The 23,322-nt window shown below is 41.8% G+C and overlaps 1 protein-coding gene across 12 annotated transcripts in view; it reads left to right on the top strand.

Moving 5' to 3' along the window:
• Positions 1-23,322, top strand: part of PRUNE2 (prune homolog 2) — a 208,397-nt gene that overhangs the window by 141,542 nt on the left and 43,533 nt on the right. The window contains exon 10 of one of the 12 annotated variants that reach the window (XM_023752399.1): positions 9,102-9,765. The exons of 9 other annotated variants lie outside the window; for them this stretch is intronic. In XM_023752399.1, coding sequence (XP_023608167.1) covers positions 9,102-9,129 — 28 coding nt within the window. In that variant the 3' untranslated portion in view covers positions 9,130-9,765. Of the gene's footprint in view, positions 1-529; positions 2,164-4,174; positions 4,497-9,101; positions 9,766-23,322 lie in introns of those variants that run through there. 2 more of the 12 variants (XM_023752400.1, XM_023752397.1) reach the window with 2 other exon arrangements.

Raw genomic sequence — 23,322 nt, 5'->3', positions numbered from 1 at the left:
CTCTTTATTTGCTCTCCTGCCTCCAGAGACAAAAGGGCAAATTGTGAAAAGTAACTTAAGTAAAGGGGAGAATCATGTTTCCCCCTTAAAATGTAGTGAAAAAAACATATCACTTTTTTCTACTCATTTTGGGAGTATAAAGGAGTATACACACCACATAGCCACGGCCAGTCAGGGAATCTGGACTCCAGCCTGATGCTATCATGTCGGTTATGCATTTTAGGATAACCCTAGGCTTAAGTCTCCTCATCTGTAAAACCAGTGGGTTGGGCTGGAGGATGTCAAGCCTTCCATCAGTATTAAATCCTGCAAATTTAATTTGTGTGTAGCCACGATACACCCAGGAGAGCTTTGGTCTTCAAAAATTACGTTTCTCCAGGAAGGAAGGGAACGGAGAACACACAGAATAGCAGGGGTATGTTGAGGCTTCGTCAAAGGCCATAAAGAGTTAAAAGCTATACCAGATCCAAGTGAAGCTTCATAAATCCAGCATTTTCAGTTGGTCTAATCTTTTTTTCTTCCTGTCAAGCTATTTCCTTCCAGAGACCCCAGATCCGTTATCAGAAAGAGAGCAGCAGATGGATCCCAGCAGCCCTGCTGGCATTGTTATAGATTGAGCTAAGAACGCAGGCAGCCTGGAGTTGGCTGAGCTACTGTTTGGCTTCTTGTCTGCATTTTGCACATGGCCCTGAAGTCAAACAGATGATAGCATTGCCTTGTGCCACTTGCCCCTCTTCTTTCAATCAGGTTTCTTTGTGCAGCCCTTTCTGCTCAGCTCCTGCCGTAATGAAAGTTGTCTCACAGTTGGGAGAGGGGGCAGATTTTCCTGCTGGCATTTGTATTACCTGTTGCATAAATAATTTACTTGGAAATATTTGTATTATTAAAACTCTAGCGTTATTACCAGCATTAATAGTAGTATAAAAATATTAGTACTTCAAAACTTCCCTCTGTGCTAGATATTGGAGGAGGCAGAATTGTCTGAAGCAGTGATTCTCTAAGGGGGGTCCAAAACCCAGCGGCCTCAGCATCGCCTGCATATTAGTTATAAATGTGGATTACCAGCCCCACACCAGACCTCCCGACTCAAGAACTCAGATGGGGTCCAGTCATCCGTATTTCAATACCTCCACCAGGTGACCCTGATGCACACTAAAAGTTCTGAGGACCACTGGTCTAAAACTTATTCCTAGCCCTCTAGGGATTTACATTTAATAAGGGAGTTAAACATAACTGAAAAGGTGAATAGTAGGGTAATACTTAAATGAAGGTAGTTAATGACCAACGTCCGTTTAAACAGAAATAGTTGCCAATTACAAGCATTTGCCATGGACCAGAGACTAAGCACTATGTCTGCATGGTTTCACATTACTATGGCAACTGTGTGAGGTAAGAAGTATACAAAGGAGGAAACTGGTGTGCAGAAAGGTTGAGTCACTTGCTCTGGTTTATAGTTAGAAAGTGAAGACACTGGGGTTTGCATTTGAGTCTCTCTGTGTCGAGTGTGTGTTGATGCCAGTATGTAAGAGGGGAGGCGTTTTTATGGAGGAATCCGGGACAGCTTGTTATCCAACAAGATCAGGAGGCAGAGTTCCCAAGGCCCATTATACTCGAAGGGGTTCAGGAGAGGCTTTGAATTTCTTTGAAAGTCAAAAGGACAAAAAAATTATTACTGTATACTCCTTTGTGGATTATTTCTTTCTGCCAACAAGGATGTAAAATAAATTTTTAGGTTTTTTGTTTAAAGGAAGGAAGGAGCCCATGAAGGCAAAAGTTCCTAATGCCCATGAAAGTCATACTGCACCCCATAGGGTGCAGTTCGAGATGGACATTAAATGAAGGTCGTGATCTGGAAAGGCATGGGGCGGGGGGGAGAGGCCAGCCACATTAACCGGGAAGAATATGGTGAAGGGAATCATGGAGACAGGAAAGTAATCACAGAAGCGATATAAGATAACCATATTTTCCCAACCAAAAACCCGGGAACATATTGTAACAGATAATCTCATCATAAGACAGAATACCTAAAATCAAGACTGTCCTAAAAATAAATTAAAACCTGGTCTTCAGCCCTAGCTGGTTTGGCTCAGTGAATGGAGCATCGGCCTGCGGACTGAAGGGTCCCGGGTTCCATTCCTGTCAAGGGCACATGCCTGGGTTGCAGGCTTGATCCCCAGTAGGAGGCATGCAGGAGGCAGCTGCTCAATGATTCTCTCTCCTCATTGATGTTTCTATCTCTCTCCCCCCTTTCTTCTCTGAAAAAAAATAAAAATAAAAAACCTGGTCTTCAAAAACAGAAGTAGGCCCAGTCAATGTTGCTCAGTGGTTGAGCATTAACCCATGAACCAGGAGGTCAGGGTTCAATTCCCAGTCAGGGCACATGCCTGGGTTGTGGGCTTGATCCCCAGTAGGGAGTGTACGGGAGGCAGCCAATCCATGCTTCTCTCTCATCATTGATGTTTCTATCCTTCTCTCTCTCCTTTCCTCTCTCTGAAATAAAAAAACAAAACAAAACAAAAACAAAAAATAGAAATAGGCTGTGATGTGACACACTAGCTACAAATTGGCTTCTTGCCCTCCGCTCATCCCAGCACAGCCCCTCCCAGCATTCACACTGTTTTGAGAGCAGTAAGCTTTCAAAACCTGAGGAAGATGAGGTGCTTTTTCTCCTCATCCTCCACCTACTAATTCTTTTTCACAAAACTTACTGTGAGTGCTGAGAGAGAAACTCTCTCCCTTGTGATTTTCAGCACAGTGTTCTAGTTCCCTAGATCCAGTCTTCCCGGAGGCTTTTGCCAACACCTTGGTCATTCCCCAGCTGCAGATGCCCCCACCCCCCAGCTCAGGATCGCTCACTAATTCCCGAGAGTGATGGACGGGCCTGAGCTTTCCTATGCGGTCACAGAGAACATCTGCAGAGTAATCAGCAGCACACGGACTTTTCTGAAAATTAATAACCATTTATATGTTTCTTTTAAAAAGAAGGCACTGTTGCAAGGATATCATATGAAGAAGGGATACTTTGATTATATATGGTCAGGGTTCTCCAGAGAAACAGAGCCAATAGGAGCAATAGATAGATAGATAGATAGATAGATAGATAGATAGATAGATAGACAGACAGACAGATAGATGAGATGATTGAGTAGATAGAAACTGTTTCAAGGAATTGGAATTGGCTTACACAATTTTAGGGACTGAAGTCTATAGGACAGGCCATGGGCTAGAAATTCAGGCAAGAGTTGTGACAATCTTGAGTCCAAATTCTGCAGGGCAGTGGAGTCTCTGGGTTTCAGACTTGAGAAGAATTCCTTCTTTTGGGGGAATCTTCAGACTTTGCTCTTAAGGCCTTCAATTGATTAGATGAGGCCCACCCATGGTCTGGAGGATAGTCTGCCTTACTCAAAGTCTGCTGGTTTCAATGTTAATCACATCTGAAAAATACCTTCATAGCAATAGTTAGAGGGGTGTTTGACCAAAGAACTGAGCACCATAGCCTAGCCAAGTTGATATGTAACATTAATCATCACAGGTTATATTCAAAAGCCGGAACTACAGGCTAAGCAGGCATGAAACCATTACCATTTGTAAACTAACCATCTGAATTATTTAAAAACGGAACAATTGATATACAAATATATTGGCTTTCTATAGGTGTGGGGCAAGGAAATAATTTCCCAGAGGACTAAGAAAACTGACAATACTTATCCAATCTTTAGTAGATACATGCAGCGGGGGCTGGTGGGGAGAGGAGTGAGGGGGGAGAGGGGAGGAGTAGCTGTTGTAATGTGTACTTTTGAAACTGTATTTGGCAGTTTCAAATACTAGCTCTGAGAGATGAGTTAGTTGGTACTCATTAAAATAAAAATCACCTTCAAACACGATATATTTCATATTCCACACGACCTGCTTCTTATGGTGATTTCTGTACGTTCTTTCTTTTTAAATTAGTCAATTTTGAACTTTATTTCTGTGTGACGAGACTATGGGAAAGAATTCATATTCTTCCCTCTGACCCCATTTGGTCTTTTTATGTTTTTCATGAGTCCTCTAAATTCAGGCTTTTTCTGTCCAGGACTTCTGGTTGAGGAGTTAGTACATTGGGTCTCACATCCATGTGAATGTTGAAAATGAAAAACAGGTAAAGTAATCATCCGTTCCCTCTTTCTCTCAGTGTTGAGTGATGATAGGTTTGGGCACTCAGAGAAGAATCGGGCTCTTTGAGCACACTCTGCCCCCTCTCCGGGTCCCGCTGTTTGGATGGGCTGTATCCCAGTTCCAAACATTTGTCCTTTCATCGGCGTAAGTTGATACTCCATAAACTACAGCAATCCCTTGTTTATTCACTGGTTATTGGCTTTGCCCTGGACTAAACCGAGGAGACCAGACTTGTTGCTCTGTGTTCATTTATTTTTGTAATTGTATTTGATTATTTGGTGTGTTTGGTGAATTGGTGGTGATAATTACCATTAAAAGTCTTTAAATTTGCACTTTAATTCAGGCCTTAGTCTCCTTTTTTTTAAAAAATAAAATTTATTTTTGGTGTCTCCCCCTCATCCCACCCCTATCCCTGCCACCTCTGCACATCTGACCAGCCCAACCCAGACTTCCAATAAGTGCTTACGGATAGACAATTATATTATTTTCTTTGGTCCACCCAATTGCCACTTGAGATAGGGCAAGTTTTATTACCCCTAATTCATAAACTGACTTACGCAAGCTGTTTAATGTTCTCCAGAAATGAGAAAGTGGTCAAGCTGGGACTTGGATGTAAGTCTTCTTCCTTCCAGCTCAGACACACAGGCCACAACAGCCACATTCTTGAACTTCTTTTATAGGTTGATGCATTTATCCCTATTCTCCCATGGTCCCATTAAAAGGCACATCAAGTTTAATAGCCCAAGTTCCCACCGAGATAGTTTGAGAATAACTGAGTCAGAACGTGGCTCTGACCCTTTACACTGTCACGTGACCTTCTGAGCTTGGTTCACCCACCCCTGAACACGTTTCCCACCACAGCAAATCCGTGAGAGCTACTATCGTGTGTGGGCTGCTCCCCAACTGTGGTGTGTGAGGCCAACCTGAGTGGCCGGAGTTCAGAGGGACATGAGAGAAACAAAGCCCCTCAATGTGCATTTAAGTTTTTCAGATATTTATAGATGTGGTATTTTGTGGTGAAGCATTTTATAGCAAGAGAAAGCACGGGCACCGAGACGAGGTGGTACAACTCAGCTGTCCTGTGGGAGGGACTCCCACAGAGGAGCCCTTTTGTGGTGTGTTGGCTTCTAGTTTGAGGGAAAAATCCAAGGTACTTCTCTGGCTGGAATGGCGGAATGTCAAAACTAATGTCAGAAAAAAAGACCTTCATGAAAATTGACAGCATTTTAGGAAAAGGAGAAATCATGGCTCTTAAAAGCAGATTGTATTCATGTATCAGGGACCCAGCAGGAAAGAGATGGCACATTCAAGTGAGGATAATTTGAGAAATATTTAATGAAGGGGGCATTTATAAAGATGCAGGCAAAGTGTAAGGAACCCACAGGAGTAGTGCAGTAACCCAGGAATAGTAACAGTACAGATGTTACTTTTCTTAGGCCTCAGAGGTGAGGCGGGGAGGTGATTACCACAAGAGGAATTTGGGGTTGGAAGGACCACAGTGAGAGGAGTGGTGACCTGCCAGGGGACAGCCAGCCTCAGGTCTTCCCACTGGAGGGAGCCCGGTGAGTGCATATCCTTTATCTTCCTCACATCACCCACCAGGGGGCCTCATTAGCCAAAACCCAGTGGAATTCAGTGGGCAAGGGAGCTTCCTGGAGTAGAGAGCAGGTGGAGTAAGTAGGAGAGTGGACCTGAAGCAGCAAACAGAAGTTACCTGGCATCATTGGACAGTGGTGGAAGCTCAGTGTCTGAAAAGTGTACTGAGATGTATTAACACACAGGATTAGCTAACGATTCCTCCAGTGCATTGGAGGGTCTGTTTCCAAGATCCACTCGAGTTCTTTGAGAACAGAGGCTGTGAAGAAGTCACTCCAGGATTGGGTCACCCTGGAGTGACTTTTAGAAATCCAGGGTGTACCAGTCGAGGACATTAGAATGCTACCTTCCCTCTTTTTGAACTGTTGGTTAAGAGATGTGGCTTCTTTTGATTATTAACATAAGAATTTTGTTGTAAGTAATGGCCAGGGAGTAGAGTTTTTGTTTGTTTGTTTGTTTGTTTGTTTAAGAGTTAAACAGCTTTATTGAGACCAGAAGAGTTGGGAGAAAAATAATAAAGCAAAGAGTTTCTCAATATTTACTTAAGTGTAGTCATTCCTTCCATTGCACCATGGTACGCTCGAACTTCTTGCTTGGGTTTAAGACTCTGAGGTGGAAGCACATTGCCATAGCGAGGATAGTTTCCCAAATATTTGGTTGTTGGGTAATGCACGCCAGAATCTGCATAAATCCTGGCTGTTCCATGTGGACAATGATGTCGCCCGCACGTACAGCTCTGACCCAGGCGCCAGCTCCGCATGCTCTCCCCTCCTCGGGGCCCACTGCGCGTACCTCCGAGCAGCCGCTGCCCTAGTTCCCACGCGCCTGCTGTTGTTCAGGCCGGCTCCGGGAGACGGGTGCGGTGGGAGTAGAGTTTTTAATTCACTCCCATAAACTATCTCAACATGTTGATTAACTCAGAATTTATGGAAGATGGAAGACTGAGTAAAAAATATGTAATGCATATGTTTCTTTGCATGTTCCAAAATCTGCCTTGGCTGAAGCCTAAGCAAGCCTATGGGCACGAGGACACCATAGTTTCCTTTTTCCTGTATCTTTTTGGTGTGTATCACTGGCTGACCTTGATGAACAACTTTAGGTCAGCCCAGTGGCGCTCATCTCTATGCCAAGGATGTTACTGAGACCAGGATTTTCTAATCAGAGTGCCTGTGCTCTTGTGAGCAAATCCAATCCAATTTCCATTTTCTATTAACCAGGGAATCGGACTTCCTTTAATTAATAACATTAATGTAATTGATCATGTTTATTATTTTGAGTCAGTTCCTTGGAAGCTTACATTTCACAGCCAAATTTATCACTCACCAGTATCAAATGTATAGAATTCTAGAATACGTATTTTATTATATTAATTTAAGTCCTAATGCCATGTTGTGGTCCTGTCAGTATTTTTCTTTTTCAGCTTACTTTTAAGTCATGTGATGGTGGTGGAGTTTTACAATATCTACCAGCATTGCCTTCAAGTGAAAGTTTAAATAGATGCATATATCCTCTTCATAGAACTGCTCATGGTTCCCCTGAAGAGACTTCATTCTATTTCTTGCCTCTTTGCTCTTATCTCAGCACCTCTTTTAATTCCTTCTCCCCTACCTTTTTTTCTGCACATTGGAATTCTGCTTTTCACTGAAGACCCAGACCCTGACTAAATGTCTCTTCCTTCCTAAAACATGCTCCATCTTTTCAATCAGAAGTCCTCCCTCCCTCTCCTGCATCTCCCTATACTTTGCCCCCTTTTGTGGGCCTCCTCACAGTCTGCCTCATGTTATATTTATAACTCTCTTATCAACCTACCTGGTTGTAGGCCCCTCAAGGCTGTGATTTGGCTTGTACATCTTTATATCCGTGTAGAATGCTCTTGGCGAGGCTGGCTCATTCTCATTATTTGTGGCTCACCAGCTTCTACAACCGCTTCATCTAGAGTAGCAGTAACTGAACCACCAAGTTATTCCAGCCCAGTGATTCTCAACCAGGGGTAATTTTGCATCCCCACCCAGGTAACATTTGGCAATGTCTGGAGACATATTTGGTTGTCATAACTGGGGTAAATGCTGCTGTCATCTAATGGGTAGAGGCCATGGATAGCCAACAGAGCACAAGAGAGCCCTCCCACTCCACCAACAGAGGATTATCCAGTCCTAAATGTCAATAGTGCTGTGATTAAGAACAAAGCTCATTCACAATGTCCTGCTTTATTTTCTTCCTCCACTTTTTTTCTATGTGAAAAGATCTCCTCTCCTATATTGGTTTGGTTGATTCTGCTGTGTCCGTCTCTACCTAGGAGAATATATTCTCCAAGAAAGCAGAAGTGTGGTTTGTCTTGTTCATTACTGTACCCCTAGTGCTTCTTAGAAGAGCACCTGCCACCCAATAGGCACCCCATCAATATGCCTGATTGAATGAATGGAAAAGAAAGTGAAGTTTGTCCAATATAAGCTGTGATAATTTCTGGTGTTTGCTACTTCCTTTTCCAAGGCAGATGTGCGAGCTTTCGTTTGGGAGTGTTTTAGTCAGTTCAGACTGCTATAAAAAAATCACCATAGACTGTGTGACTTATAAACAACAGAAATTTCTATCTCACAGTCTGGAGGCTGGACGTCCAAGATCAGGGTGCCAGCAGGGCCCGGTTCTGGTGAGGGCCCTCTTCCTAGTTGCAGACTGTTGACTTCTCATTGTATCCTCGCTGGCAGAAAGAATGAGAGAACTCTCTGGGGTCTCTTTGATAAGGGCACTAATTCCATTCATAGAGCTCCACCCTCATGGTCTCATCTAACCCTAATTCCAGAAGGCCCACCTCCTAATACCAGTGCATGAGTGGGAGGGAAGGTTTCAATGTACGGATATGGGGGCACACAAGCATTCACTTCCTAACAGACATATGCACCTTTCTTTTCTAATGTTGCACGATTCATTTTTTTCCCTTCCTTTGAAATTTGAGACCAAAGCTACCCGTTATTCGTGTTTTTTGTGCTCCTCCTGTTCATTACGGTTCCTCCAAGACCCTCCTAGCCTTTTAGTTTTCCTAGAGTGCTGTTATCCACTTCACTCACTTCCTGGAGAAAAATAGGTGTGCCTGTCCAATTTTCTTTTCTGGGTCCTTTGTTGCCTACACCAGTTTGATTGTCCAGAGAGGAAAACTTGTTCTATCCGCTTAGTCATCTGTTATACCATCAACTCAAGAAGCAATTGACAATATATTTTTATATACTCTTGCTTTTATTTTTAACCTCCGTTTGTTCATAATCATTTACAAGTATTAGTTTCTCAAAGAATAACTAAAATTCCACTGGAGAAATCTGACTCCTACCATGTCCTTTTTGTCTCTATAATAGGATGCTACTCATTATAGTGAAGCAGTAGTTCTTACTTTTCAAAATAATCCTAACTGCTTCCGTGTAATGAATACAATAATACATTTCCTCAAGTGATGAGCTGACTCTGAGTTCGTGCTATGAGGAGAGAACATCCTGCATAACAAAAGGAAATGTCACTTATGAAAACAGAAGTCTCCCGGTTCCCTATTTAACGAAGTATTACTTACCAGTAAATGTTGTAAAGGAATCTGTGACTGGCCTGATGACAGACTTAATCTCTTTCCATATCAGTTGTTGACTTTTAAAATAGACATTCTTATTTAAAGCAGATTTAGTCCCAGTGTTTGTTCTTCCCACATCTCTTCTTTTTGAGGACTCCAACAGCTGCCTTTTTTTCAGCTGAGAAGGGAAACTCCTTCTAATGAACCAGAACTTCACAAAGACATGATCCCCCTTTGTTCGCCTTCACCCTGGGCGTCCAGAGTGCAGCCAGCTCTGAAACCATCTTTTCTCCCCTCACGACTTTTGGCTCAACTTTAGGAAACACACCTAGGCTTTTGCTGAACCTCTGCAAAGTCACACCCTCCTGATTCTGCCGCCCCTAATCTCCCCAGAGCTGAAAGACAATCGACACATGAGAAATGATTTTATAACTGAAGAATTGTGTAAGCTTTTAACATAAAAGAAGATATAAAACCTGCTTCTTTCTCTCTCCCTTCTCCACTGCCCTTTCCCCCCTCCCCCCGCCCCCCCCTCCCCCCCCCGGCCTCCCCAACAGCCATGGGGAGGACGTGACATGCCCTTCATTTTAAGACTAGGAACTAACATTTCCTAAATCCTTACCATGGCCAGGTCCTCTGCTGAGTAATTCACCTTCCCATTTTATTAGTTAGACCGTTTGGAGATTACCTAAATCTGCCTAGTCCCCTATTCTATCGCAGCCTGCTCCCAACCGACCCACCGCTCACCCCACCAAAAAGGAAAAAGATCTAACAACCTAGTTCTGACGATGGTACCCATAGTTGTTATTCCCACTGGCAGTTTGCCTAAATATGACCAGAAGTCTTTGTTTGGTTTGTCTGACAATGTTGTTGTTTTTTCTTTGAAGATCAGTCAAATGAAGGCATGCCTTTCCATTATGTAAACTTTTCATTCATATTTTCTGCTTTCACTACATCAAATACTTCTGCTGGTGTTTTTAGAATTAATAGCAGTATTTGTAACTAATACTTACTAATTGTGAGTTCATTTTAACCCAGACTCTCTAAGACCTCTATCTAGATGATCTTACTTTCAAGTAACATTAATATTATTATTATCTATTTGCGAATCAGGAGTCCAAGGCACCAGGCAGTTTAGTAACTGCTCCAAACTTGCGAATAAGTGATGGAAGTCAGATTCCAATTTGGGCCTCTGACTTTGGGTCCACATGCTTAAGGCCACACACCTTGTCTCCCAAAAGCAAAACCGTGTGGATCTCAGGCAAACATCCTAACTTCCTCTAGGACCTGCAGTTGCACTTCTTTATGTATCCCACTGTGCTCCCATATAGCCCTTTATTCATAGTCCAGGAAATGAAAAGAAGTGCACCACCTTTTTACTGGGTGTGTTGAGAAGCTACAGGATTTTTTAAAAAATAGGTTTCAGGGGAACTAAATTCCTTCCAACCTTTGCTTTGGGCTCATTCACATCCAATCTCACTCAGTAACAGGAGTGGCAGCGATATTTCTGAACAGACACAAAACCCAAGTGCATTTCTGACTTTACAAGTGCATTTCTGGGTGAAAGAGTATTTTGTGTTCCCCAATGAAACTCTGCACAGCCCAGCTCTGTCCCCCAGCCCGAGCTGTGGTGGTGGCAGTGGCGGGTACACGGGGAGAGCTGGGAGGCAGGTGATCATCCTTATTTAGATGTGCCAGTGATCATGTGACCAGAAAATGGAGGCGAATCAGTATTTGCAGTTAACTGCTCCAGAAGGGAGATGCTGAGGAGCTGTAACGGAGCATCCTTCTCACCCTCCAGGCAGCCAGGCCCCTCGTATCCTCCTCCGAAGGTAGGTGGGTCCTGGTGCGCCTGAGGAGGATGGGGTGTGGGGAGGACAGATTGCAAGGGAGGGTGTTGTCCCCGAGACTGGTCTGCTGCTGCTGGGGAGTTGGAGGGGGAGAAAGGAGGGGGGACGTGAGGATGTGGAGCCCTGCCCAGCCAGCCCCTCACAAGTGACAGCTGGCAGCTGCTTTTCATTCTGTGTCAACTCACACTGGGGAGGCCTGTGGTCCTTTATGCTCGTCCCCGCCCCTCCCTCCAGGATCAGGTAATTAGGGAACACAGACCCTGCACAGCTATAAACATTTTTTTATTCCTTCGTGTCTTTGATGAAAAATGGAGATAGAAAAATCAAAGAAAGTGGCACTTTGGAAACATTTTAGGACTTTCGCTCAATGGGTATTACAGTGTCTGGGGATTATTTGAGAAGCTGAGCGACCCTGGTACCGTGGCATTTTTATTTCTTGTGTTATTGCTAATCGTTATCGAAGGTAGTGACATAAACTTCTCATTTTTCTAATGAATCTTGTAGTCTTTCAATCTTCCCTAAGTTCTAAGCTGCAGAATAGACCATCCTAAAAACTGGACTTATATTCTCTATTGCCTTTTCAAAATCAACAGATAGGATGCATTACCTATAAAATATCAATATTTCCCCCAGAAACTAAGTTAAGTGAGGAACTAAAAAAATATTACCACCTGCTCAATTTCAAATAAGAAATACATGGGTTATTGAATTCTGTGGAAACCAAAAAGAAACACAACTAGACTCCCACTTAGAAGGAATGATTTAAAGTATGATTCTGTTGGGGGTCAGAGAACCAGCCATGGTGACTGAAGGGAGGGGTGGGACATAACCTCTTATAAACTGCCCCCTTCTTTCCTATGAACTCTTGACATGGTGTCCATCTTATGTAAGCTGCTATTTGAGCCCAGCCTCCAGGCTCACTTCCAACCAGATGGCAGCCCTAAGCCCCCTCCCTACCCCACACCCCCACCACACACACAGAGAAACATGGGAGCTGCTAGTAATGAGTCCATTTCAAAATGTTCATGTGATGAAAAGTTTTCTGAAAGTCATTATTGATAATATTCACAGAGTGTGAAATCTGGAATCATTAGATTAAAATTCTTGGTGATTAAAAAAAATGGCCCTTGAAATTTCTCTTAATTGATAACAGAGACTTCTTATCTGGGAGGAAAAAACTGCCTTTATGGAAATGTCTCTATTAGTAAATTACACATATTTAGGATAGTGATAGCTCAGTACTTTAAAAATCGGCTTGGACCTTGCCTTGCTCTGCAACTCAAAGACAAATAAAGAAGAGGAGGCTGTTGTCATTCAAAGTTAGCAACACCTAAACATCCGCAGGGGACTTAGCTTTGTAATGCAAAATTACCCTTTTAGTCAGAAATAAGAGCTGAAGCCTCACAGGTGCGTAGTGCTTAAGGATAATGAGCCAGATTGTTCTTCCTATTAACAAAAAGTCAAATTAAGGCTCTCTTTCCTGCACCCCAGTGAATTTTCATTTCCATTCCATTTGGTTTTTCATTCTTGAATGGCTTTGTACTTGGGGGAGGATTTCGCTTGTATTAAAGCAGTGGTTCTCAACCTTCCTAATGCCGCGACCCTTTAATACAGTTCCTCATGTTGTGGTGACCCCCAACCATAAAATTATTTTCGTTGCTACTTCATAACTGTAATTTTGCTACTGTTATGAATCGTAATGTAAATATCTGTTATGCTATATGTGTTTTCCGATGGTCGCGACCCACAGGTTGAGAACCGCTGTATTAAAGGATCGGAATACCTCCTTGACCTCTAGACGTCATCCTTTCTAGCTAGCTAGAAGACAAGGTCTGGGCTTTGCACATAGGTTCAGGTACTTAAAAGAGGTTACAAGAGGAAAGTTGGAGTTCTCCTACAGAAAGAAAAAGAAAAGAAGAAGCTTTTTATTCTTCTTCTTCGCTAACCTGGAATTGCTACATTTTGTTTGACATGCCAAGATTTTGCAGAAGCTTTACCCCTACCAAGCCCCTCATAGAGTGTTTTAAGCCCCTCATAGAGTGTTTTTTGGTGTGTGTGTGTGTGTGTGTGTGTGTTTATTTGGGATGGGTTCTCAATTCCTTATCAATTCCAGTTAATAGAATAGTTGGGGTGAAAAGGGGCAGATGGAAGAGTAGTGGAGGACAGATTCTGTCCTGTCCACATCGGAGTTGACAACAATTAGATACAGCTCCTCTGGATTAATAATGGCAGGAACCATGGGGTACTGGGTGATAGATGTGCAAGAGGGTGTAGGAGAAAAGGCAGTGGTGGATGCTGCCTTTTCAAGCACCATATCATTTAAGGGCTCTGTCAAGCCATTTGCCTGCAATTTTGATAGTTGCCTGATTTTCTGTATTATTCTTGCATGCTGAACTTCAACTGCTAAGGTAATATAGGCTGAAATAAAGTCTTAGAATTCATTTTGACTCACTTCTTCAGTTTACAGGCAAGAAAATGAGTCCTCATTAGAGCGAGTAATTGGATCCAGATTACACAGTCAGTGGCTGGGCTGGGATCAGAACCAGGGTGGCCTACCTCTAGATCCTGTTTCCTCCCACCCCAGGGTCTTTAAGAAGCCCTTAGCAGAATCTGATTCATATATTTGCATTTATCGGTGCTTTAAAAAAAACCTCACAAATTTTAAAAAACCTAGTCTTATATTTTTAAGGATAAAGTGGCATTTTCTAATTCCTTACAACCTTAGAAATTCGGGGGAAATGAAACTGAACACCTCTCTCAGAGACTGCGTTTAGAACAAGATGCTATCCCCAAGGAATGCATGTGATACAGAGGTAATTACGATGCAATCTCTTACCTCACTTTAGTGGGGAGGAGGGGGTAAAACAAATGGCTTGCAAAGCCCAAAGTGAAGTCAGTTCCATAAGAGGTATAACCCAAGGGGCTCTGGGACCTCAGAGGTGGGAGAGCCTTGATCCTTCTCATTTGTTATAGAGAAGCAAGGACAGGATTCATGGATGAGGTAGATTCGGTAGTTGGGGGAAAGAGCCTTTCAACAGAAAGGAATATAAATCAAACTATAGAGGCTGGAGAACTATCAGCAAAACTTGAGAAACTAGGAGCTCATTTTGTCTGCAAGGTAGAGAGCATTTGGGGGCACCGAGGGTGGAATGATCTAAATAGTGAAGAGCCCCGAGAGTCAAACAAAGATGTTTATAATAAATGTGTTGGTTTTGGAAGTCAGCGTTTTGTGAGTTGGGTGTTGTGATTGGCAATAGACTGGCAATGAGGTGGGAGAGATGGGAGGCAAAATGGGAGGTGGTAGTCCACCTGAAACATAATAGAAGACGTAATTGTGTCTGGGATGGAAAGAAGAGAGGCAATTCCAGATCTGCAGAATTGGAAGAACGGTATAGTGTTTCAAAATGGAGGGAGATGAGAATCTACTGGGGAGGTGCCTGGAGAAGAATTGGCACACCCTGGGACAGATTATCATTTCACTCCTCTTGATTGAGAGTCTGCAGCCTTGCTGCCCTTGATTTAGTTAATAAAAGCAAGGGGAAGAAAGCGTGACGCTCTCTCCTCTGAACAAGATAGAGCCAACTTTGGCAGAAGCACTTGCAAAAAGCTAAACCCACATCTGATTAGTCAGCATTAGGTCATGGTCCGAATGCTGGACCATGGTTTCTATGCCTGCACTTTCATTGTTACCAAGAGCACAGGTCTGCAAGCTTCTGTATCTACTGAGGTGGACCTAAAGGTTGGGATGTGAAGAGGATGGTGGCATCTCGTCCTCTTCCCTCCTGAGCAGTGTCTGTCTGACTCTAATCTTACAAGGAGAGGAAGGAGGACTCTATTTTGAGAACAGGCATCAGGCCAAATGGTGCCCCTGACAAGCTGAAGAACAGAATGAGTCTTCATTGTGGGCTTGGGGCTGGGGACAAAGCCAGAGAAAGGGAGGAAGAGAGCTCAGATGCCATGTATCCTCACTCCCTCCCCAGCCTGTCCACAAGGTCCGGCCCAAATACTGCCTTTTGTCTGGTGGCTTCCAGGCTCACCCACTCTGTGCCCACAATTGGAGGAACTATCCCTATCTCTGAAAGTGCGTGGCTAGCTCTCATGGCATCTTACCCTACCTGTGCTGTTTTCTGCGGACCTGTATCTGCCCTTTTCTCTTTATTCTCCTAAATTTTAAAACTCTCTGATGGCAGAATGTGTGTTTGAACCATCCCCTTCCTCAGACTATTTTAACATTTTCTATATAGTTCTAGGACTGAAATGTTTGTTGAATTCCTATGAGAAAGACTAGCCTGGGAAGCAAACAGTGAGTACCAGGGAAGCTGCATCTGTCAAAGCTTGTGGGAACCTGGTTTGCAAACCCTAGGTGGATAATCAAAATCGTTCAGGTGTAGTTTTGCCTGAAGATAGAGAACTTTCAAAATCTCCTTCAATTTAGAAATTCAGAAAGGAACACAGGCTTTCTATATTGCCCTAAAAAGCACGACTTAGTGTCCCAACCCAACAAGGAAGCCCCATTGATAAAGCTACCGTTGCCCAGGAAGCAAGAGAACCACAGGAGGAATAAAAATTACACTTAGCAACTGTGTATTTCTATGTTCAATTCCCAGAAATACCCAGGAAAAGATGAAATTACAAGTTCTAGAAATGGCTCTTCTTAAAATAAAACAGAAGTGAAACCAACATGGTGTGATCTTAACAGAGCAGCTGTATGTTAGAAGGGCAGGTAAATGGAGATGAGCGCTAGAGATTATTGGTTCATGGGAAGGTCAGTATTGATAACTGAAAGAAAGAAAGCTTGGGATGGAGTAAAGCCCCATCCCTGGGCTGGCCATGGCGAAGTTTTCTGGGTGCATTAGACCAAGTTTAGGGTTAGGATTAAAGGTTAAGTTCGTGATATAAGACCTGAGACTGGATTTCCCATGAGAAGCTTTTTTAACTTCTCACTGCATTTACCAGTGTATAAGCTCAAGGTTTGTTTCTAACTAGCTTGATGGTTAGGTGGCTAATCTTAGGCTGTTAATTTTACTTTCAAGTGCTACTAAATTTTATTCACCATTGGGACCTGGTAATTAGAAAATGTGAGTGATATACCAGACAGAGTCTTAGAATTCTATGTAATGTTATAATTCTGTGAACAACAGTTATTTAAAAATATAAGCACATTTTCCCCCTTAAATAACTGTGAAGACATACCAATGGAAAATAGCTAAATGAACCAGATCTCCCTGTGAAGTTGGCATAGCTGTATATTTACTGCATATATCCCCGCAGAGAGTATGAAATTAATCAAGTCTCATAAATTAGTTTCCTTGAATGTGATTATACTATGCAGGGGCATGTGTAAGTAAAGGGGATGGCTTCTTCCTCGCAGTCTCAAGGGGCCTGACAGCTTCTCTCTGCCTCTAGCTCTGTCAGGCAGCAGGGCTTTCTCACAGAAGGGATGAAGGGAAGGAATGATAATGCCTCTTCCAGAGCTAAGATTCTTGTTGAAACTGGGGGTGCTGGTGAAAGCGGTCAGATACTGTATTACTTTACTAGAGCTATCCTAACAAAGTACCACCGGCTGGAAGTTTAAGCAACAGAAACTGATTTCTCACAATTCTGGAGGTTAGAAGCCTAAGATCAAGGTGTCATCAGGGTTGATTTCTTCTGAGGCCTTCTCTCCTTGGCTTGTAGGTGGCCATTTTTTCCCTGTGTTTTTATAATGGCTTTATTTTAACTTAATTGCCTCTTTAAAGACTTTATCTCCAAATACACTCACATTCTGAGGTCCTGAAGGTTAGGATTTCAACATATGAATTTGGGGCGGGGGGGGGGGGGGACAAAATCCAGCTCATAAGAGTTACCTGAGGAATGTGACAGTGAATGTGCTGAGCATTCCTGTTGGTTCCATGATGAGTGACTGGCCCATACTTCATTTGTCATTCTTCATAAGGGTTGAGTCTAAGGGTTGATTCAGGGGTTCCATGACCACCTTAGTTTGGGGCTTAGTTTAGCCCCAAATCTTCTAATAATAGTAAGAGTAATATTAAATAATATGAGTAATAGTAAATATTACAATATAATATGAGTAATATTTTTTGAAATTTTTATTTCATGTTTGTATCATCATCAAATTCATACTGCTCAAAAAAAGTTTTCTTTTTTTTTTACAATAAACATCTTTTACATATATCATGGTATATATCTGTGAATATTCTGTGCTACCTGCATTTAAATTTTTGATAAATACAGCACCAAACTATCATTAACTTATGTACTTTATACTCACACAACCCCATTTTGGAGTGCCACTTGCACAAAATATTAAAGCTTCACAATTTTCAAAACACACCCAACTTTGAGAAATGGAATTTTATTCAAGTTGTTCTCATCTAGAGCAGAGCTCAGCAAACTAGGGCCCCAGGTCAAATCTAGTCGACTGCCTGTTTTTTTACCTAAAGTTCTATTGGGACACAACCACACTTTTTCATTTACATATTGTTTATGGCTGCTTTTGTGTGACAGTCGTTGAGTAGTTGTGACAGAGACTGCAAAGCCCGACATATTTGGTATCTGGCCCTTTACAGAAAAACTTTGCTGACCCAGCTCTAGAGAAGTTAAAGACTGAAGTCCTCTACCACGCCCTGTGGATCAGCAGATATAACTGCTTGAGCAGCATTTGGAAGAGTACCCATATAGGCGCCTGTTGATCACATTTCTGGTGCTGGTACCAGCTTGTCCATGCTCTTGAGTGACGTAGGGGAAGAAAATCAATCTAAGACAGTGCAGATGTTGCATTGCCCTGTGAGGAGAGAGGAACCCTTGTGAGTATATTTCTTTGGTCAGGAGCTTAGGGCAGTGATGGCGAACCTTTTGAGCTCGGCGTGTCAGCATTTTGAAAAACCCTAACTTAACTCTGGTGCTGTGTCACATGTAGAAATTTTTTGATATTTGCAACCATAGTAAAACAAAGATGTATATTTTTGATATTTATTTTATATATTTAAATGCCATTTAACAAAGAAAAATCAACCAAAAAAATGAGTTCACGTGTCACCTCTGATATGCGTGTCACAGGTTCGCCATCACTGGCTTAGGGCATGGAGGCATTTACAGACACGTCTGCACCAAGGAGAAATTCCTGGTGATGCTGAGCTGCTGAAGTGGGAGGTGGGCGGGGTGGTTGCAGGAGTCTGTGCTGAGACTTGTACCTGGCACTGCAGACTCATCTTTAACCTTGAAGACAAACAATGGTGCACTTCCTACGAACCTCATCCTTGCTTAGCCTCACCTGCCCCTACTGGTGCATAATATTGTCAGAGAGGAGCTTGTATCCAAGGGAGTGAAATCTACACTGGATGAACTTTACCTATGAAGTTTGTAGCAGTTACTACTTTGTAATTCACATCTGTAAGAGTCACCTAACATTTCTCAATTATGTTTTCACAAAAACTTAACTAATTATCAAAAATAATTTGTTGGTAGGGAATTTTGATAATCAAGTTCTAATATGTAGCAAGAATGCGAAACATTTGCCGAAGAGCAGGACATCTTTAGGAATCTAAATAAGGCTTTTTGTTCAAAATGTATTTATTTAGTAATTTCCACCATGTTAGGCCCTAAGCATTGGGAGTGCCTGCCCTCCATGCATCCCCCATTTACAACCAAGGATTTAATTATTGTCTGAAAAGCAAATGGTTTAAATGGTATTTAAAGGCTTTCCTTCTATTCCTGCTCACTGTTTTTCAAACTTTAGTGTTCATAAGATATACTGTAAAGAATTTTACACACAAAACTGCATATGCTACAATTCAGGGAGCAATTCAAGAACTTACCCAAGGGTCATGTGTACTGCAAGTGGTTTTTGCTACCTGCAGATTTTTAGAATCCAGCCCTGGGTAAGGAGACATCATGTCCTTCTCCTCTGAGAACAGATGGCTATGGTTTGTGGGTTTTTGCAGAACCCCCAGAGGATGTGATAAGTGGGTGCGTGCTCAGTGCCCATCTTCCTTTTGTCTACTGTCTTCCACTTTCCTTACTTTCACCCCCTTCTTCATCTGCCTCAGCTGCTGACGTCTAGGGGCCACCGCACTTCTGTTCTAAGGGGAGTGAGGCCCAGCTGGACAGCTAATTGTTGCCAAAGACCTCATTTCATGAGCTCAAACCCAGCTTCCTCTTTGTTACGGGACCTACGCTCCCATCCTTTCCTGGGTATCAGCTTGATGAAACCGAGTGTGAAACCAGTCTTGCCTCTAAGTTGAGTAATTTGATAAGTGCCCTAGGGCTTACAGAGCGCCATGGACTCCTGCCTCAAATTGTGCAGCCTCCTTTATCAGACAAGAATCCTGAAATGGCAGCCCTCCAACCGCTGGACTTTAAAGGGCTAATTTATGTACTTAACAAAGGAAGGTGCGCACCTTCTGAAGGGTTTTGTTTGTTTTTTCTTTTTTCTCTTTATCTCCATTTCTAGAGAGAGTAACTTTATCAGTTCAGTATATCTTACTTGACTAGAAGGAAGCCAAGAGAATTTTAGGAATTCTGACATAAAGGCACTTTCTCTTTATGTAATCATTTCCCCAAACTATAGCAGCATATCCAAGCAGTATTTTTCTAAAGAGCAATTAACATTTTAACCTTCTATGGAGTTGTATTTTTTAGTTGCCAATCTTGTAAGAATGATTTGTTGCCCCCAAAGGGCTGCCGGTGTCCATGCCTGTCAGGAAACATTACCATCTAGAAATGCGGTCTGTGTGTGTGTGAGGCCAAGTCTTGGCTCACTGCTCGTTTCCTATTAAAAAGCACCTGAGCTCAGGCAAGGCTAATCCTTCAACAACAACTAAATCCCTCCAGATTCAGAAATGCTGGAAGGAAGTAAAATGTGGAATGTGCTTACCTCTGTACCTGGACTAAAGGCACGAAGGTGCGTTTAACTGTGTCCAAAAGTTTTGCATTTGTGGTCCTTCACTCTTTGGTGTCAGGACTGCTGTGCTCCTGGGTGCTGGCTTCCTTATTAAGAAGCATAAGTACTCATACACATGGGACCCATTCTCAAATTGGAGAATTCCAGTTACATCACCGTTCCCCTGCTTGGTGGTGTTCACGATTAAATAACATTGCTTCACATAAGGGCATAGTTTTTCCAGTTTCCTGTGTCGAGTTGAACCCTTAGTTAATCGAGTCCATTATTTCCTAATATCTGAATTTAAGGCTATTTTTCCCCTAGAAATTTCTCTAGCTGCTCTCACAAGTTTATATATGTAGGACTTTATTGTTCATTTATTTATAAGTGTTGCTTTTCAGTTTTCAAACTGTCTGTTTGTGATTGATTTCTAAATATATGGCCCTGAAGCCGAGAATACTGACTTTTGGTGTTTCATGAGACATTCTATATAGTCGTTTTTTTATGTGAGTCTGAAAAAATTGTGTATTTTCATTGAGTGCAAATCTGTCCAATAGATCAAGTTATATCATTACATTGTTTAGATCTTCTATAGTCTTATGTATTTTTTCAGGTTGATTTATAAATTCTTAAGAAGTATATTCAAATTATTTCCCATGGAATTAATTTCTCTTTATAATTTATATCCAGTTTTTGTTTCATTTTTAGGCTATGTTGTTAAAAGCATATTGGCTCTGGATTATTATATCTTCTCAATTAGTCTTTTTATCATAAAATAATAACATCATTAAAATGCTTTCTTGACTAAAGTTTTTTTTTTATTTGACTTTAATGTTGTTGGTACTAGCTTTCCTGTGGTTAGTATTTCTGATATATCTTTTTATATCACTTTATTGCCAACACTTCAGCATTATTATTTTTAGATGTCCCTATTTTAAGCAGCATGGCTACTCAGGGTAGGTAACCCTACCTGCTTAGACAAACAACCCAGATCTCACTGCTTTATCACAATGAAGGTTTAAAAATTACTCTTTAATCATTACAATCTCTTTTATATTTTTTTAGGACTTTTATTATTAATCCTTCTGTTTACTGTATCTGCTGGCAATCTTTTATAGGGTTTCTTTTCTAGTGTAGCTTATAGTCTTTTTTTTGGTGGGGGAGGTATTTTGGTATAAGCTTATCTTTCAGAGAGTTTTTACTTTCCCCTCGGTAGATTCCCAGTGAATCCTAGGTTGTAAAAGTAGCACTACCAAGTGGTCACATTTGATTCTTCTGGAACCCTAGGCTGGGTCTAGGTCTTCAGTGGTCCTAGATGAATTTTCATTTTAATTTCTTGACTTGGGTTTCCTGTATCATTCAGGTAATATAAATTAAGACATGCTTGGCACACTGTTAGTGTCTCCAATTCTCATGGGTTGTTTTATTTTCCACCCAAGATTTCAAGCAGACTAGGCTTTCCAAGGCCAAAGGGAGTTTGTTCTCATCCCCTTTTATTCAGGAGGCAGTTCTTGAAGGTTCAAGGCCTCATTTAGAAAGTTCACATGTAGGCTTTTCTTCTAGTAACTGGAGATCACTTGTCCTAAGGCCTATGTCCAGTCCAAAACCCATGGGCTACCTTCGCATTAGCTTTCTAGAATAACTCTTTATTTCTGGCATCTGGGCATTTCCCTTGTTGTTGTTTTCAATTTTGGAAATGTAGTAAATATTTTTTGGGTGTTCTATCTTATACAGTATTTCTTTGTATTTATGATGTTTACCTGGCATTATACCCAGCCAGACACTTTTTAGCAGAGAAAGTCTCAAAGTACAAGAATTTAATAGCATTGTTTTATTTTGATTATATTTAATTTGTATGCATATTTTTAGGCAAGTGATTCGTATTTCCATAAATATTAGTGATACAAGCATTCCTTTCAAAATAAATCTATTTAGCTAAAAAAAAGTCAACTTAAAGAAAAATATTAAATTTGCAAGTGCTAGATGGCTATGATAAAACCATAGAGGTGATATATTAATATTCATGTTTATGGAATAACTTAAGAGTATTTGATGCCCTTCCTAGCTTTTGTCACCATTTTTTTTAAAAAATGTGCTTTCATGCTTTAGCAACACAGACAAGAAGATGTGTACCATCAACATGACCCTACCTAGCCAGTGATGGCGAACCTATGACACGTGGGTCAGAGGTGACACGCGAACTCATTTTTTTGGTTGATTTTTCTTTGTTAAATGGCATTTAAATATATAAAATAAATATCAAAAATATAAGTCTTTGTTTTACTATGGTTGCAAATATCAAAAAATTTCTATATGTGACATGGCACCAGAGTTAAGTTAGGGTTTTTCAAAATGCTGACACACTGAGCTCAAAAGGTTCGCCATCACTGCCCTAGGCTGAGAATGTGGGAAATAGGTTACCCAGGTTAAGATAACAGTATGAATCAGATATTCCCTTTAAAACAAGTGGTAAAGATTAAGAGGTGGTAACAAAGAAACCCAACATCTCAGGAAAAAAACACACAAAAAAATTCCTTTCTTGTTCACATAGTCGGGGGCCTCAGCGCCTCACAGTAACTGGGCTACAGCCTGTCAGAGCCACTCTGTGGCCACCAAGGCACTTGCTCCTAATTCTTCTGACTAGAACTGATACCTGCCACTCCCTTCCTCATTTCATTTGTCAAAGCAACTCATGTGGTCACCCTAATTTCATAGGAGAGCAGGAAAGTACAATATTACCATGTACCCAAAGGCCGAGACCCAGAAATAGTTGGTGAAATAATTGGTTCCTAATGGTTTAGAAACCATTCAGTCAACAACAGTTCTGGATCCATCCTCTAGATGGAGACCTGGAGCTGAGCATCTGTTTGGGAGGTCAGCCCTAGTAGAGTCACACTAGTGTGTTTACAACTCCCTCAGCCGCTTCCTTAGCTAGCTCCAGTCTGTACACGGAAAACCCCAAAGTAAGTAGTTGCTATGGCTTATAAGGAAGAACATCCCTTCACACTGGACTGATTTGTTTCCTAACTGACCCCAAGAGGCTTCCATTACCAATTGTAAACTTCCATTGTGTTCAATCACCAAGTACTCTGTTTGACCAGTTCGTTTCTACAAATATTTATGGACCTGATGTGCGAATGTGGTTGAAGTATTTACGATCCGTGCAGCTTGGGTTCAGCTTTCCCTCTCTGTCCCCGGGGTTTCCTAAAATGTCTGCAATACCCACAGGTTTGTGAGAGTGCCTCTGCTCTGATCACCCCCTGAGCACAGCCTTCAGCGTTGACCTT

The sequence above is a fragment of the Myotis lucifugus genome, unplaced genomic scaffold (genome assembly GCF_000147115.1).
Source record: "Myotis lucifugus unplaced genomic scaffold, Myoluc2.0 scaffold_31, whole genome shotgun sequence".
NCBI classification, from domain to species: Eukaryota; Metazoa; Chordata; class Mammalia; order Chiroptera; family Vespertilionidae; genus Myotis; species Myotis lucifugus.
Note: the sequence above shows the minus strand (reverse complement) of the source record. Positions and strands in the feature narration are given on the sequence as shown.